General features: G+C 43.0%; 1 protein-coding gene across 2 annotated transcripts in view; it reads left to right on the top strand.

Annotated features, from left to right (window-relative positions):
- Positions 1–18963, top strand: part of GPD2 (glycerol-3-phosphate dehydrogenase 2) — a 206578-nt gene that overhangs the window by 43001 nt on the left and 144614 nt on the right. For both annotated transcript variants that reach the window (XM_075529721.1, XM_075529720.1), the window contains exon 2: positions 7754–7863. In XM_075529721.1, coding sequence (XP_075385836.1) covers positions 7762–7863 — 102 coding nt within the window. In that variant the 5' untranslated portion in view covers positions 7754–7761. The remainder of the gene's footprint in view (positions 1–7753; positions 7864–18963) is intronic.

Here is an 18963-nt window from a genome sequence, read left to right as displayed (position 1 = left end):
TTGGCATATAATTAACATACTGTTTAATTCAATAGTTCGAGCATATTAAGAAGAGTTGTACAATCATCACCACGTCAATTTTAGAACATGCCTTTTTAATCTTTTTCTTGTTTTCTTCTCTTTTGTATTCATTGTTACTCCCTCCCCTTTCCCCCACACCCCAATCTCCCCTGCTATGACCGCAAGAAACCATTAACCCATTCATCCAGTTACTAGTTCTATAGATTTATCGAAGAATTTTTGAGCCAGGTAGGTGCAGTGTCAGAGAAGAGCACGGGTCATCCATCCATCTCTGAGAAGCGGTAGACCCTGTCCCTGCGAGCTAGCTACCGTGAGCGCGGTTACTGTGTTGCAGGTATAGCTGTCAGTAGAGGTGAAGATTCCCTCCAATCCTCTCTCCAGCTTTAAGTGCGCGCGTGCATTTTAGACCTACATACCCATCTACTGGCCGTTTTCTCCACGTACCTGATCTACGAGCAGCTCAGCATTTCCTTCATTCCACATTGAGGTCTTCTCTCTTAACACTCGCTGCTTTACCTACACCTTTATGGCATTCTCTTGAGTCCCCCTCCCAGCTACGGGGGCTAACACCTATCAGATTGTCCCTCTACTTTCTTCTGTCATCTGGTCTCAGGTTCTGTCATGGACTCATTGAATGTTGTCAGTAAAGATTTCTGCAGAGCACATGTCTTGCTGTTTGCACTTTTTGGCACTGCCAGTCTTATAGCTTCTCACTGGGGAGGATTGCGGTGGCCGCTAGTTGATCTCGCTGTCTTCATCATAAGCTTCTACATACGATCTTACACGAGCAATCTCCATCCGTCACTGGAGGAAGCATCTGCACCTACAGCCATCACTCCCTGTGGCCAGCAGAATCGGATAGATATGACCTTACCTCACATATGCATAGTTTTCCCTTATTTAGCTCTTAACTACGCCGGACACCCCATTTTTAACTGAGCACCATCTCCAGGCAAACTTTGCAACCGTACGCACATCCTGGATGTTGTGTCATATTCCATTTTCTTCTCCAAATTTCCTTTCTTCGTTCTAAGCTTCCCTTTACTCCCCTTTGAATTTTTTTCTTTTTTCAAAACTCTTCTCAAATGTCCTATTTTCTTTGAACCATCTAATTTCTTTAGTCTAAATCAATCCTTCTCTCCACTACAATCTTAGAGCACACTTCATTCTTTTCCAGCAGAATATTTATAATAGCACCCAATAAAGCATAGTCCCCAAACTCCAGCCATCAGGTTGATTTCAACTTCTAACCACCCTGTAGTCAGAGTAGAACTGCCCCTATGGGTTTCGGACATGGTCACTCTTTGCACAAGTAGAACACCTCTCTTTATCCCGAGGAGTGGTTGGTGGCTTTGAACTGCTCATCATGAGGTTAGCAGCCCCATGCATAACCCATTACATCACCAGAGCTCCTTAAAACACAGCTAGGGTCACTATAACTCAGTGACCATGAATTTGGTTTTGAATTTATTTATAAATTAAGACATAATTTGATATTTAATCCTGCAAATAAATTATCAGAGTCTTGAAATGGTCCATAAGACCATAGATATTTTGAGTTGATTTTTTTTTTTTAATCCGGAGGCAGAGGAGGTGAAGCTTTTGCCAGCCAGGCTATCTTCTTACTGTAAGAGTTCGAGGGTTGCTCGGGCCTCATTCAGTGCAAGAGCCAGTTCAGAGTCAGTGTGTGCCTGATTTAATCCAGAGGTTATGAAACACGAGCAGCACCAGGCTATGTTAACTGAACTAGGTTCAATTTTTTGAAGATTTTCCTCCCTTTCTCGTTATCTCAGGCTTTTTTGTTCCAAAAGATAAAAAGTTGTTAAATTTTCTTGGGTCTCTTTCTTTGCTACATTCTTAATTGAAGCTTTTACTTGGAAACAGTTTTTTCCTTTGTAATAGTGGTGAAAATTCTTCCTTTCAGGAGCTTGTATAGTTGCAAGTAGCCAATAACCAATCTCATAAGATTCACATTTATTGCATTTAAAATATCTTCTTTCTAAGTGAAAATCAAGCACCCACTTTATTTAGCAGGAAGTCCCTTCTTCGCTGCCTCAGAGCAGCCATCGAGCCTAGGACGCTGGCCTTTGGGAGTGAATAGGGCCTGCCTCGGGGAGCTCAGCAGACCATGGCATAGCTCTGGAGAGAAACTGCCTTTTGAGGCCACAGACAGAACTGCCTGTGGTTGGGGTATAGGGTCCAATCATAATTTGTCCGTTTACTGGGGAGTGACCTTGGGTAGACCCGATTCCTCTGAAATACAGTTTCCTCCTGTATGAAATTTAGAATACAAGGGGACCTCAAAAATCTTGGTGGAAAATTCCATTGTCTGGTGATTCCATTTTCCAATGAAGTTTTTGAAGCCCTTCATATTGTGAGTGTGAAATGAAGTGATTTGGTAAAGATTTAAATGCATCATAGCTATTTCAAAATCCAAAAAAAGGAAAACAACGACAACACACTCACTGCCACTGAGTTGATCTCGACTCTATAGGGTAGAGTCGAACTGCCCTTTTGGGTTTTCAAGACTGCAAATCGTTACGGAGTAGAAAGCCTCTTCTTTCTCCTGAAGAGTGGCTGGTGGTTTCGTACTGCTGACCTTGTGGTTAGCAGCCCACGGTGTAACCCACTGCACACCTAGACAGCACTACTTGTCCATTAGGTATGTGGGAATTGACTTGATGGCAGTGAGTTTTGGGTTTCATTGTTATCATGGACACCCTGGTGGTGTTGTGGGTTAAGCGTTGGACTGCTTACCACCCACTTTGCTATTTAAAGCTGCTCAGTTGGAGAAAGAGGAAGCTGACTGCCCTGGAAAGATTCATAGGTGTAACCCCCTGGAGCCATTCTGCTCTGCCCTGGAGCGTTGCTGCTATGAGAGGGAATCATTTTTATGTCAGTGGTTTTTTGTTTTTAGTTGTCATTATAACATTCACAATCGTACTAGGATAAGTTTAGGCAAGCAGGTGAACCAATCAATCCTGCTCTATTGTTTGAGTGCTTCCTGAGTGACTGATCCTTCACATGGCAGGGAGATGGCCCCGTGGCTGCATGTGATTTTGGCGAACACTAATGCTTCCTTCAGAGAGGTCGTTTTATGCAGCCCTCAGAAAGGGAACCGACTGATGCTAGGCCACGCCCTCTCGACTTCTGCAAGGCGATGCCAGGAAGACTTCTTTTAGAAACACACACATAATGCTGTACGTATGGTGACTGGGGCTCCGATCCAATTGGGGCAATATCATCCTGTGAACTGGAACTCAGGGACCCAGGCATTTGGAAAGACTAGCGCCAAACTTAATTGGGTTGCGAGAACAGCTCTGATGCCGGGACATATTCATTGACTCTGTGGAGCAAGATGAGCCTTTCTAGTCCTCTAAATAGTCCGAGTCGCAGAGACTCATTGGGGCAGTTCTATATGTTCTATGGGGTCACTGAGTTGACATTGAGTCAATGGCAGTGAGTTTTTTTAGTGTCTTTTAAAAAAAGTTTCTGTTAAGGCTTACCATCCCTCAGTTGGCTATGTTGATGTGTGGTATCCTTTGTGAGGTCATCAATGACAGTATCAGCAGGACAGAAACCTTCATCCGAAGCTAGAGTCAGCCCCCAAGCTCACCTCCAGCAGACGGCCAGGCTTCTGTCTCTATGGGGCAGGCATGTGCATTGTTGAGATAACTAGAAGTAAGACCATCTCCTCTGTCTCTCATCTTCAGGGAAATTTAGTTTAGTCTGGAGATAACAGGCTTAGAATCTGTATGCTTCGGGTGAGAGTTTGGAACCAGTAACATACTGTATGACCATGAGAATATTGACAATAGCACCAGGAGTGGTGATGTAAGCCCGGACAAAAGTGTGTTCTCTACATTGTTGAAATTACAGTTTTTACTATTAGGGCAACCCCTAGGCATAAGATTTTGCTTATAGTTGACTGTCTGATAGGTGGAGCTCTCTAACCAGCATCCAATTCCATTTGGTTGATATAGAGAAGGGACAGGGGCAAAGAGGTCTTAACTAATAAATGAGCCCCAGTGGTGTAGTGTTTATCAGTTGGACTACTAACTACAAGGTCTGCAGTTCAAAAACACCAGTTGCTCCATTGGAGAATGACAAGGCTTTCTACTCCTTTAAACTTCTAGTGTCAGAAACTCGCAGGGGCAGTTCTACCCTCTTACAGGGTCACAGGGAGTCTTTAACTTGATGGTATTGAGTTTGGTTTTTGGTTTTGACAGTAGTGTACATGTGAAATGTTTTTTCTGGGAGGAACCTGTATAAAAAGAGAATTTAGGAGTTGGTTAGAAGGAATGAGATCACAGGAAAATATGATTTTCAGAAATAGGGACCTTTTGCTTTTAATGTATAATTTATAGTGTTCCAAAAAGGAATTTTCTGTTGAACATAATTATCAACTATACTAAAATTCTCGGATTCAGGTTTATTATTAACTTAATAGAGATTATCCACCAAATGGAGTCCCTGGGGTGTAGAGAATTTAACACCTTGGGCTGAGTTAGAAGGTCAAGTCTATCCAGAAGCACCTTGAAAGGAAGGTCTGGCTATCCACTTCAGAAAAACCAGCCCTTGAAAACCCTCTCGAGCACAGGTCTCCGGCACGCACGAGTTTGCCCCATGTCCGCATGTACACTGCTAACTGGCCATATCCACATAGTAACACAGACCTAAGGAGCAGCCTCGGGGGCTTAGTGGTTATGTGTTGGGTCGCTAACCACAAAGTTGGCAGTTCGAAGCTACTAGGAGCTCAGTGGAAGAAAAATGGGGTTTTTTACTCTCTGAAAGAGCTACAATTTCAGAAACCCACAGGGGTAGCTCTACCCTGTCTTGTAAGATAGTGAATTTTTCCTTTTGTTTGTATAATAGTGGACATAAATTTGTAATTGTCTCTATGTTATGATACTAAACCCGTGAGAGCTGGAACTCGATAGGATGGCTTTGTTTTCCACCTTTGACAGGGTGCAGTCTTACCACTTTTCTAGCACTGGATTTTCTTTCTATGACTGGTTTCTGCTTTCTATGAGTGGTTTCTGCTTTATACTGGTTTCTGCTTTCTATGACTGGTTTCTGACTTTCTCAGCTTTTTTGAATTTATTTTTAAAGTATCTTACTTTTAAAATTCTCTTCATAATAAATATGTTCTTGAGTCATGAGAAGGAGTCCTGGTTGCATAGGGGTGTACTTGTTGGGCTGCCAGCCCCAAGAGAGGGATAGTAGTTCAAAACCCCCAACTGCTTCCTGGGAGAAAGCTGAAGCTTTCGGTTCTCTTTAAAAATCTACTATTGGGTAGTTACTGGGTTGGAATTGGCATGCTAGTGGTGAGATTAGGTGGGGTGAGCCATGGACTATCTGTTGAGTATAAGGTACATTGTCTCAACAGGTTAAAGCGCCACCTCTACAGGAAAATAGGGTGTTGGCTTCTCTGTAAGAGATGGGTGTGCCGGCTGCTATTACGAATGGCAAGTCACGTTACTAAAGCTCAAAATATTTTCAGGTGATCAGACACTGCTATATTGTTATGCTTTAGAGAGTTAAAACTTGACAGGAGGTTTTCGTAGAGTTTACACACCCATTTTCAACCACTGAATTGACACATTGACCTGGGGAGACCAGTAATGATAATCAATCTCCCTGATAAATTTGGAAAGGCAGGGAGAGGTAGTTTGCCTATGGGGAAGATGGATAGGTCAATTGGAACATATATGAAAGACTAAATGAAACATATATGAAAGACTTAAACGAAGGATGTCCCATTCCAAACTAAGATTTGTGAATGAAGGACAGTTTTTGTTTTTATCCTTTCCCATTCCTGCCCACTGGATCAACAAAATTCATCCTGCCTGTTGTTATTTTCAATGTGCATCAATGATCTTTCAGAGAACAAGCCATAGTATTTGGTATGGAAGGAATGAAGCCTATACTCATTAAAAATTATTAAAAAAATTTTTTCAATAGTGACTTTGTAGATATGCTGTTGGCTTCATACTGTCCTTCAGACATAGCTTTAATGCCTTGCCCATTAGTTTCCCTGTTGTCTTTTCTCTTTGTTGCATTTGCCAAATAAAATTTGTTTTCCCTTCTGTTAAAACCCTGTGATCATTTATCCCTCAGATAAAGGAAATGTAGAACCCAAATTCAAATATGCTCTATGAAGACCCACGTATTAAGTCTTAAACAGGACAGACACAATAAAGACAAATCATCCAGCGAGAGAGACTATTAGCTCGAGGCCATAATGGTGTCCAAGGGTTCACAACCGTATGACTCATTGATAACCTATGGAAATCAAAGGACATTCTACACAGACCCACGATTAGTGGCTGGATTCTTCATCACCATTGCAGGCAGGAGCACAGAAATGGGAAAGGGACCACGACTGGGCTATGTGCACTATCACTGATTGGAAATGTTACAGCATAGGTTCTGAGGCCTTCAGACCATCTTGACATAGGCAGGCGTCATCACCAAGCTACTCTGAGGGTAAGAGCATTCTTTCCTGGGCGGGCCAGGGAGTGGTGGTCATCAGGGAGTGGTGGTCATCCACTTTCCAACACACTCCCTTGTACGTTGCCTGTCAGCAGCCAGAAAGAACTCAATGGAGGTTGAATCAGTGGAGACTCAAAAATGGATTTCACATTGTGCACCATAGCTTTCCCGTATTTTCTTGTGCTCAGAATGGAAGCTCTACACAGAGTTAAGTGTGTTGGCATTTAGGTCTGGAGAGAACTTCGTTAGGGAAGGAAACAACTCTGGAAGGGAGTTGTACCACAATTTGAATGAAACATTTGCCGAAGAATCTAAGGCAGGCAAGAGGTTCATTGTCGGGTGACTGACAGCTACTCTACCCGGTCTCCTAGTGGCAGGGACTCGCTGTCGGACAAAGCTGCAACCGCAGCATGGAGTTCCAAGGACACAGTTGTTAGGTTTCTCTCTCCGGCCTAAATCTCAGCCTCGGTCCTTGGCTCCGCGCGAGAAAGATTTCATGCCGAAGCCGGGCTCGTGATCCAAGTGAATTTAATGAAAGTTCAAAGAAGCATCAGGTTTTACGCGGCACCCATAGGATTCCTTTGACCATGCGGCCTGGCAGAGACTGCTCCGGGACACGCAAGGATCTCTCTGCTCCCACGAAGACGACCAGACCACCCAAAGCAAGACAAGACAAGACCAAGAGACCAAGAGCCCCTCTCCCTTCAGGTCCCTGCCTTTTTAAGGGTTCCCGGGGGAGGTGTGGTGAACGACCCCAGGTCGATCCCATTGGCTGAATTGCAATCACCCAGCCCATGTGGGCTGCTCCAGGTGTAACTCCCATCCAAGCCCACCAGCGGGAAAATCCAGCTTTTGTCTTTTGCTGGCTCTCCTGGGCATGCGTAAATGGACTTCCCAATTCCCTAGGCTAAGCTACCTAACACAGTCATGCTTCTTTTCTTTTCTTTTTTTGTTTTTTTTAGTCATGCTTCTTTTCATGGCTCTCTTTTCTCTTAATTTGCTTTTCTTTAATTCTCTTTGGAAGGTAACTTTTACACAATCAACGCTCTTGTTTGGGTTTTTTTTTGGCTTGATTTTGAGTTGTGATATAAAATTGGCATGTTAATAACTTCCTTGTCTTATATTTTATGCCCGACTGCAATTTAATTTGATAATCCTCAGCCATATTTTTATGACAGGAATTGTTATAAAATCCCAAATAACCTATTTTTGTCTCCTTTGTTTTAACTTTCCATAGACTAAGAAATGGCGTTTCAAAAGGCCGTGAAAGGGACTATTCTTGTTGGAGGCGGTGCACTTGCGACTGTTTTAGGCCTCTCCCAATTTACTCATTACAGAAGGAAGCAAGTAAGTAGTTGAACATGTGTTGAATGCAATAAGACTCTTGAATCTGCTGAACAACCGTATATTAGCTGCTTGTATTGGCTAATGATTTTATTTGGAAATTTTTAAGATACTAATTTGGAGTACACTGATAATGATCTTGGAAATCCAGGTGAATATCCTTTTTGAAAGCCTGAAATCCTTATAAGAACCATTATACTATTTACATTGAGGCCTTTTATTTCTTTGTCTTTTTAAAATCCCTTGGGTTTCAAGAGACTGCTTCATTTATAGGTGCCAGGGTTTGTACATCCAGACTTTCCTTGTCTAATTCATCTCAATGTTCTAGATACCATCTATGTTCCTGCCAAAACAATTTGTCTTTTTAGAAGGCAGGTGAGTAAGAAAGGAAATGGAAAAGAAAGAGCCTGAACAGAGCCTGGTTTTGAATCCTCATTTTACTTCTTTCTTTTTTTCCTTTTTAAACAGTTTTATTGGCAAGACATTTACATATCATATAATTCAATAGTTCAAACATTCAATCATATCAAGGAGAATTGTACGATCATCCCTGTATCAATTTTTTAGAGCATCTACCCAATGTTTAAATTGCTTCTAAAATGAGTTCTACAATCACAATCTATTCTAGTGCTCCCTCCCCACTCCCATCTTCACTATTTACTCCCAAGAGCCTCTTTCCCTCCCTAGCAGCTACTCCCCCTGCCCCTATTCCCTATAGCCCCTTGTATCAGTTACTCTCATTATGCATACACTCTTTCTGTGGTTCACAGGTGGGAGACCCAACAGAAAACAATAAAAAACAAAACTGCAGTAAAGTAGTAAGGATAAACCATAATAATATACAGACAAAAATACAAATAATGTGTAAGAAGGGACAGCCCCCCTCCCCCTCACCCTGCAACAACAACATTCAAAAAGCCAGGGAAGAAATTTCTGTCATGGAACCAATAAGAGATACTTGCACCCAGACCAAATTTAGGTCCCATCTATAGGGTGGTCAGCTGGCCAGGTATCAAAGTCGATCCAGCATAATCAAGATTACCATGGTCTCTGCCTGTTAGTAAGGTTGTTTGAGACTCTTGCCTGTGGCTAGAGTGGATCTGCCAGCGGCTCAGTCTGACTCGATGCTCTGCAGGTGGGTTTGGGGCTCTCACTGTCCCCCATAGCCCTCTACAAATTGGATGTTCATAATTTTTGCTCTGATGCTTTTCAATTTTTATAATTGTTATCTCTAGCTCACACAAGTTGGTGTGCTTTTTCCATGTGGATTTAGTTGACTCCTTGCTTAGATGGCTGCTTGTTTGAATACAAACTTTTAAGACCTGAGACACTTTTCCAGTTGATAGCCGGGCACCATCTACTTTCTTTACCATACTTTGCTGTAACACCCTTATCGTCAGTAATCATGAAGGTGAGAATGGATCAGGGCCATGGTGTAAGAACTGATGGTTCTTAAGTTGGAGCTAGGATTTAGAATTTAGGAACATTCCTGAATTTATGCCTCTTAAAAAAAATTAATTTTCTATAACTTGGGAGTTAATACACGTCATGTCGTTCCATAACAATCATATCAAATATAGTTATGTAATTTCCTCCATAATCATACATGTTTTCCAAAACATATCTTTCCTTCCAGGATTTCTTGACATCATCTCTCTTATATCTACCCCACCACTCTATATCCCTCCGTTCATTTTACTTCTTAACCTGAATTTACTTAAATATTATCTCATTTTGGATAAAACAATTGAATGGGGAAGTCATGAAAATGAGCTTGATAGGAAGAGTCAAAATAATTTAAAAGTGGTGTCTTTATTTTTTCTAGTTGTACTGGAAATGTACCTCCCCTTAGTCTGAATAGAAGGCCAGGGAACAATTTTGCCTTTTCTTTTCTGCCCTGAAATGCCCGTAACCACCTCAGTGTTTACTATTAAGATTCCTTTTTCTCCCTGTCATTGGAGTGTTTTGGGACACCAGCTTGTGGAATACTGAAGCTTTCAAGGATGGAAGTACAGACATTGGGGTACTGTCTGTAGTGGTCCCACCTATGAGCTATTTGTTTTCGACATTTTGGTTGGATACCTTTATGATGTAGAAGTTACCCACAAGGTCAGCAGTTTGAAACCACCAGCTCTGAGGGAGAAAGATGAGACTTTCTACTCTCTTGAAGAGTTAGTGTTTCAGAAATTCACAAGGCATTCTACCTGAGTCAATGATCCACTTAAGGGCAGTGCGCTTTTGTGTGTTGGTTTCTTTAAGCCATGGTTGCCTGCCCCTGCTGTTTCTCTTTCTTTGTGCTGCAACATGGTGAGTGGTACTTGGAGTCACATGTCCTGTTTAGCACAGAACGATTACAATGTAAAAGCACTTTGGGATAGTCAACCAGTTAAGATGAAAAGGGCAGCATTTACCGAAGGACACAGTTCTGAGGGTAAGGAAAGAAGGCGGGGTGGAAACAGGAATGCAGGGAGGAAGTGGTGTGAGTCATGTCCCAGTGAGAGGATTGTAATGGATGACCTGTAACAACATGCAAAGGAATTGTTGAGCCTTAGCTTGATCGGCTGTGTTGTAAACTTTTACCCAATTCACAATGAAAAATTAAGAAACGCAAATGAAACAGAAAACAAATATTAGAATCTATTTGCTGGCTTATAGATAATTTAAGAGAAGATACATGACACTGAATAGATTAGGTTAGCCTTTTTCATTCTGAACTTTAGAAGCATGTATTGCATACCTCATTAATAATGACCGACTTTCTATTAAAACATGTCCTCACTCATTGTATGTTATGCACTTTTTTCTGCTTTAGACATGAATTTTTTTACTCTCTTTGTTGTTGAAAATATACCCATTTATAATGTATACATCGAACACTTCTGGGCGTATAATTCGGAAGGAGCTGTGGTTGCATGGTTCCACATTGGGCCACGATCCACAGGTCTGACAGTTCAAAATGACCAGCTCTCCTCAAGCCCCTGTAAAGAGTGACAGTCTCAGAAACTCACAGGGCCACTTCTACCCTGTCTTGTCCAGTCGCTGTGAGTCAGTGTTGACGGCAGTGGGTTTGGTTTGTACAATTCAGTGGCTTTGCTTTTAATTTTCTAATTGTACAGACATTTTTATCCCTGTTTTCTGCATCTTGCCTTTCCCGTGAACACAAACTCACTGCCCCCTACGCTTCCTAACTAAGCCGTGTAGTAGTTGTTCATCGGAAACCATGTAAAAAGAGCACAGTGCTCAAAGAAGCTATTCTTTGGGACTGATTTCAGTTTAATTTATCTAGACTTCATCCATGTCGTAGCACATACCTGGGCTTTTTCCCCTCCAATGGCTGAACAGTATTCAAATTTACCTATGAACTACATCTTGTTTATCCGTTCATTCCATTGCTAGCCATTAAGTGTTTCTACCCTTTGGCTCTATAATGCTTCAGTGAACATCGGTGTAGATATACCTGTTGGCATCATGTTTTTAAGTTCCATGGCTATGTAACGAGGAACGGGATTTGGGGGTCATATAGTGGTGTTAAGGAACCCTTGGTGGGGTAGTGGATCATGTGTTGGGCTGCTAATGACAAAGATGGGACTTTCTACTCCGGTAGAGTTATAATCTCTGACATTCACAAAGGCACTTCTACTCTGACCATTAGGTTCACGATACGTACAGATGGCTGGATGGCAGTGAGTTTGGTGGTGCAGTGGGTTACATGCTTGACTGCTCATTGCTGAGTCAGTGGTTCAAATCCATTGAGAGGAAGATGAATAGTCTCAGAAACTCTATGAAGCAGTTCTAGTCTGTCCTGTAGGGTCACTAGCAACTCAACCCCATGGATTTTATTTTGGCATTATTTTCAGTTTTCCACAACATGCACTCTATTTTTTAAAGTGCACTTTTGATTCTTCAAGGTGAAGTGTATAAATATTGCTGCTTCTTTTGAAACTATTTCAGAAGTGCAGCTCAGTTGGGGGCATCGGGCCCTGAGGAGATTAGTTGCTTCTTCCCTCCTCCCCAGTGCTATCCGAAACGACACTTGCATGCCAGTGACAAAGGTCATGATATTGAATGTGGTGAGTGGTTGCTAAATTTGTATGTGGTCTCTGTCTTGTAACCACAGTAAGCATGTTCAACTTCAAAGTCTTATTACAGCTTAGCTGTGCAATTAGGTAATACTGTTTCATTAAAAAAAAATCTCTTTAGTAGTGGTTCTCCCAAATAGAATAAGCAGGAGACACCACCAAACCAGTCATGTTAGGGGGGACTTTGTTGGTAAGATGAGAACTTACTGGTCCCTGGGACATCCCCTCCACCCCGCTTCCTTGGTTAGACATTCTAACCATTTTAATAGATAAATAGATACCAGCGGTTTGAAGTCATTTATAATTTTGAGCCGACAAGTTCTGTTGGCGAACGCACCACAGGCAGATTCTGTCAGCGAGTTGAAGTGGACGTGCGTGCACCTGCAGCATTTCTTTTGTGGCGTTCACTACGTCTTGCTCTGAGCGTGGAGCGGAGCCCTGATGGTGTGTGGTTACTAGTTGGGCTGTGATCCACATGGTCAGCAGGCAGATCGAAACCATCTGCAGCTCCCTTGGAAGAAAGGCTGGCTTTTCTATTTCTGGTAAAGAGTTAGTCATGGAAATCCACAAGGGGTCTCTATGAGTCAGCCTTGACTCGATGGAAGTTGAGTTTGATTTTGGTTTGTGAGCATGTATTTTAGGGTAGCAAGTTGCATGGAGTTATAGGAATGGACAATAAGAAAAAAGGAAAAGAGGAAAGAAAGGGGGGAGGGCAGGGAGGGAAAGAGAGAAACATATCCTTTGAACCATTGACCTAAGATGACCATAGGCCTCTCTTAACCCATCTGTCCAGTCTCAGAAAATGTCTGTCAATCGAAGCCTTTTCAGTGACAAGATTTTTCCGGTTTGTGTAGTCAAGAAAAAAATCTTTCCATGCTATTGACTGCGTTTTGTGTGGGCTGTGTCCTAAATGTGGGTTGGCATGCACTGTTTATTCTTCAGAGTGACCCAGAGTACATCAACTTATTACAAGTATGTTTGCCCACTACATATTAAAAAAAAATTCCCCCCGTTTTTTAAGGTGATTTCAAGTGATAAAGGGCCCCTTAAGAGTGAGCTGGTTTAAAAAGCCCAAGATTTTGCCAAAATAGGAGTCTGCCCAGTGACTTTATTCTCTGGCCTGGTTTTGCTGGCATTCCTCCTGCCCCCTGACTTGTGCTCATTTGGTATTCCTGGCACAACGTTTTTTTCCCCAAAATACAAGTACGGGTGACATTCTAATAGTTGGCATGTTGGCGAAGCATGTTTGGTAAGGATGAGTATCTCCATGCTAGGGCAGTTCACAAGATGGTTTAAATAAATTCTGTCGCTGATTGACTGCAGCCTGGCTGCATAGTCGTTATGCATTGGTTTGCTCCTGTTAGAGTAAACCAGCCTCTAACAGCCACAGGGTTGATTGGTGCAATTGTACGGCGATAGTATATAAAGATTATAGTGACCTCATAGCGAATAGGAGGGATAGAAGAGAGAGTAAAGAATCAGGCACATTTCATGGTAGCATGCTCACTTCCTCAAGGACCAGGATCTCAGCAACCAGGTCCTTGCAGAGAGGAGTAGGAAGACAGATCTGTTTCCAACCATGGCATAGGGACATTTTTGGGGATGTGCAAGCCCCCCTGATTACATCATAATGGGAAGGGGTTGTACAATCAGCATATATCAATCAGAGGGATACAAGCTAGGGGTGTACACGCAATCAGAAGGCACGGCACGAAGGGTACACATGTGACAGTATGGGCTGACCTTAGATTCAAGATGGCAGCCTAACCTTGGTCCTCTTTGAGTTGGCTTGACCTTGTCTCTGGGTGCACCTTCAGGGAAACAATCCACTCTCCTTATCAGAAGGGAGTGTGCCCTATTTAGGGTGGGACAGGCTATAGAGTCTGATTGCTCTAGATGGCTGATAACCCTCAGGGAGGTCACCTCTAAGCAGCTGAGTGTACACTCATGGAATATGTTGCAAGCAGCATCTTAACTTTGGCCTGTATTTGGTGGACAACCTGGGAGAAAACCCTTCTGCATCCCACTGGCTCTGTATGACCAGCAGTTTGAAACCACCAGCTCCTTTGCCGGAGAAAGATGGGGCTTTCTACTGTAGAGAGTTAAAGTCTTGGAAACTCCCAGAGGACAGTTCTACCCTGCCCTATAGGGTCACAAGAGTCAACTTCAACTCCATGGCAGTGAGTTTAGTGTTTGGTTTATAGCTCATTTAACCTCTATTTAGTAGGAAAAGAATGGGAGGAAAACTATAATATGTATATGGTTTTGATTCATTAAACAGAACACAGTGAAATTCACTAAGAGTGATAGTTTTACTGATCTTTAGCTGAGATGATTAAATAAATCGACTCCATGTCAGGAAGTTTGGTTTTTGTTTTCTGGCATGGGGGGATATAGAGGTATTTGTGGAACTGTCGATGAGGATTTTTGATCGCTTTACTTCATGGCCTTTCTTCATCTAGGCATATTATTATCTTTATTAAGTTCTTTTTGGGGTGAGGCAGCCTAAATTCCAATGAGGAAGTGAGGGGGGAGATAGCGTATTTTGAACTTATTTTGACAGTGCCCACGCAGTGTCAGGGAAAGACAATAACTATATTGTTAGTCACTTTCACTTGTCATAAGGACTCTTAGTGGAGAACTGGTTATAGGTTGGGCTGTTAGCCCCAAGGTCAGCAGTTTGAAACCACCAGCCAGCTCTGAAGGAGGAAGATGAGGCTTTTTACTCGCATAAAGTTATAGTCTCAGAAATGCAAAGGCAGTTAGTTCTACCTTGTCCTTATAGGCTGCTGAGTCATAACCGACTTGATGGCAGTGAACTGAGTTTTCCATAAGTTAGTTCCCAGGGGTTGGTAAGGTGAATGTGTGGGGCCTAAGCACTGTAGTGGTTAAGTGCTCTCCTACTGACCAGAGGTCTTCAGTTCAAACTCATCAATCATTTCGTGGGAGGGAGATGTGGCAGTCTGGCTTCTGTTACGATAACAGGCTTGGACACCTTATGGGGCAATTCAGCTCTGCCTAGTAGGATTGGTATGAATCCGAATCATCTGGATGGTTATGGGTTTCTTGTTGGTTAATCCGTTATTGCTTACCGTCTTACTCACCAGTAAATGACTACTTACGTTTCCACAAACGCTTCTCAGTTTTTCCTCTCTCAGACCAGTTATATGCCCAAGGATAGGAGGCTGGGTTTTGAGATACAAGCAATACCTTAAATCCCACTGGGGTCATAGCAAGCAAACACCTCTGGGACAGTGTAGTGATTTTGGAGAGCAAGATACCTGTGACTCATTACTTTGTAATGAGCCCAAACACCAAATTCACCGCCATGCGATCGTGCCGACTCGCAGTAGCCCCAAAGGGCAGGGTAGAACTGCCCGGTGAGTTTCCGAGACTGTAGTTCTTAAGAGAGCAGAAGGCTGTCTTTCTCCCGAGGAGTGGCTGGTGATTTCGAACTGCTGACCTGGCAGTTAGCAGCCCTATGTACAATCACTACACCCTTAGGAGTAATGTTACTTTGTATTGGTTGCCTTAATAATAAGTACTTAGCTGAGAGGAACTGAGAGGGCATTTTGTCCACGTTTCTTTCAGATAAAATGTTCTTCTACAAGTCCACGGTATTGACTGAAAGGAAGTACTGACTTTTATGTGGGAGCCAGGTACGATGTAGCAACAATGAAAAATACAACTTTCTTCTAGTTCCTAAATGCCCACTGTCATGATCCAAATCCTACCTTGCAAGTCTGGCTAGACCAGAGGCTGTACACTGGTACAGATAGGAGCTGGAAACTCAGGGAATCCAGGGTGGATGATCCCCTCAGGACCAGTGGTGTAAGTGGCGATACTAGGAGGGTAGAGGGAGAGTGGGGTGGAAAGGGGGGGTGTTGGATTTCAAGTATCTACATGTGACCTCCTCCCTGGGGGACAGACAACAGAAAAGTGGTTGAAGGGAGATGTGGGACAGAGCAAAATATGACAAAATAATAAATGATCAAGGGTTCATGAGGGATTGGGGAGTGGGGAGGGAGGGGGGAAAATGAGGACCTGATGCCAGGGGCTTAGGTGGAGAGCAAATGTTTTGAGAATGATGAGGGCAATGAATATACAGATGCGCTTTACAAAATAGATGTATGTATAGATTGTGATAAGAGTTATATGAGCCCCTAATAAAATGATTTACAAAAAAAAGACAGGGGGAATTTAAATTAGTAGAAAGGGCCTTGGGGTATTTACAGACCTGGCCCAACAGCGAAGAATAGAAGTCGAGTTGTAAAACTCTGGCAGCGTGAGGGCTCCTCCAATGGAGGGGAAGAAGGAGGTGGTCACGGGGTACAATGGCCCACAGGAAGAAGCCTTGGGCATAGAGCATAGGGCCAGGGCACATAGATTTAGTCTGGGGCTGCCCCAGGTTTTAAAAATAATTTCCTTCCATGTAAGTCAAGAACACTTTAGAAACACTTTTTGTAAAGCCAACATTGATGTCATGCCTTCTGCTGTCCTATCTGGAAACATTGGTGAGATGTCGTGGGCTTCTTTTTTTCACCCCAGCGGTGTGGGTGATGTAACAGAGGCCTGGGGGTGGACATCTCATGGAACTCACGCTTGGTTTCTTCCTTCCGCTGCTGACTCTGAAGGCATAGTGAGTGGGCTCTGTGGCTGTGAGGTGAAGCCTGAGAAAACCAAGGGCTTCTCAAAGCCCCCCATCTGAACCCCTTTTTCCCCTGCGCAATATATAGGCAGCGGGTGGACTCCAGTGCATGGAAATCAAGATCTCTTTTCATTGTGGGGAGAAATCCTATTAGATGAAGGCATCGAGAGGTTCTCATGGAAGGCTGTAGCATTCTAAAGCAACCCAGACTGTGATCCTTGGGGCAGTCTTTGCAGGCCAACTGTATTCAACAATTGGTGCTACTTTGTAATAGCTAAATGCCTCTGGACCATTTTCTTATGTTCTCTGGGCCTCGTCTTCCCTCTAAGACAGAGAGAACAGGGTTGTTGCCCTCAGGATTGCCGAACAGCAGGAAATCCTGGAGAAGCTGGGGAAACATTTCCAAAAGTGTTAGCTCTTATTAGATCTCTAGGTGATATGGATGTAAAGACTGCTTGTAGTTAGCAAGAGAGTTTGTCTTGTCACTGAACTTTATTTGGGTAACTCTTCTTCTTTTTTTAATAGTTTTGTTAGGGGCTCTTACAACTCTTATCACAATCCATACATACATCATTTGTGTAAAGCACATGTGTACATTCATTGCCCTCATTCTCGCAACATTTGCTCTCCACCCAAGCCCCTGACATCAGGTCCTCATTTTGTCCTCTCCCTCCCCCTTCCCTCACGAACATTTGATAATTTATAAATTATTGTTTTGTCATATCTTGCTCTGTCCAATGTCTCCCTTCACCCACTTTTCTGTTGTTCATCCCCCAGGGAGGAAGTCACATATAGATACTTGTAATTTGTTTACCCTTTCCAACTCACCCTCCCTCCACCCTCCCAGTATTGCCACTCACACAACTGGTCCTGAAGGGATCATCCACCCTGGATTCCCTGTATTTCCAGCTCCTATCTGTACCAGTGTACATCCTCTGGTCTAGCCAGATTTGTAAGGTAGAATTGGGATCATGATGGGGGTGGGGTGTGAGAAAACATTTAGGAACTAGAGGAAAGTTGTATGTTTCATCATTGCTACATCGCACCCTGACTGGTTGGTCTCCTCCCAAAAACCCTTCTGTAAGGGATGTCCAGTGGCCTACAAATGGGCTTTGGGTCTCCACTCTACACTCGCCCCCTCATTCACTATTATATGATTCTTTTGTTCTGAAGATGCCTGATACCTGATTGCTTTGACACCTCGTGATCTCACAGGCTGTTGTGCTTCCTTTATGTGGGCTTTGTTACTTCTGAGCTAGATGGCCACTTGTTTACCTTCAAGCCTTTAAGACCCCAGACACTGTATCTTTTGATAGCCGGGCAACATCAGCTTTCTTCGCCACATTTGCTTATGCACCTATTTGTCTTCAGTGATCATATCAGGGAGGTGAGCACACAATTTTTGTTCTTTGATGCCTTTTTAATTATTCACCCGCTTTGCCTTCAGCGGTGTGTCAGGAAGGTGAGCATCACAGAATGCCAAGAAGAGAGTATTTTTCCATTGAGGGAGTACTTGAGTGGAGGCCCAATGTCCTTCTGCTACCTTAATGCTAAACCTATAAATATAGGCACATAGATCTATTTCCCCATTCTCATATATAAGTATATTTACATATGCACATGCCTTTATTTAGACCTCTATAAATACCATTTGCCTCCTAGTTCTTTCCTCTATTTCCTTTGACTTTCTTCCTGCCCTACTATCATGCTCAGCCTTCATTTGAGTTTCAGTAATTCCTCTCGGTTACATTACCCTTGATCACACGCTACCAGGCCTCCTACACCCTCCTCACCACCGATTTGGATCATTGTTCTTTTGTCCCTGGGTTTGTCAACACCACTACCTTTCCCCCATCACCGAATTTTATGTTCAGGAGTATCTTGTTATGGTTTTAGGGTTAATTGTTGTTGTCACTTGTTGAAGCAGCTCGGACTCATAGCAGCCTCGCTGAGAACAGGATGAACGCTGCCTGGTTCTGCACAGTCTCTGTAATCATTGAGATGCTCACATCCATTGTTGCAGCTCTTGGGTGTTGAGTGATTTCTAACCTAGGGGACCCATTTGCCAACACATCTTCTATTATGACCCATAGAGTTTTCCTTGACTAATTTTTTAAGTAGCTTGCTAGGCCTTTCTACCTAGTTTGTCTCAATTTGGAAACTATTGAAACTTGTCCACCATGGGTAACCGGCTGGCATTTGAAATACTGATGTCATAGCTTCTAGCTTCATAGTGGCACATAAACGATCTCAGTATGACAAAGTGGCACGTGAATGGTGCTTGTGATAGGTAGTAAGTGCTATATCCTTGATGTGAGGCAGTTATGACTGGATAACCGGCATGCAAACCCTTCTGCTTTCTCCTTCCTTGCTCAG

This window comes from Tenrec ecaudatus, chromosome 13 (genome assembly GCF_050624435.1).
Source record: "Tenrec ecaudatus isolate mTenEca1 chromosome 13, mTenEca1.hap1, whole genome shotgun sequence".
NCBI lineage: Eukaryota > Metazoa > Chordata > Mammalia > Afrosoricida > Tenrecidae > Tenrec > Tenrec ecaudatus.
This window is presented reverse-complemented; position numbering and strand designations above follow the sequence as displayed.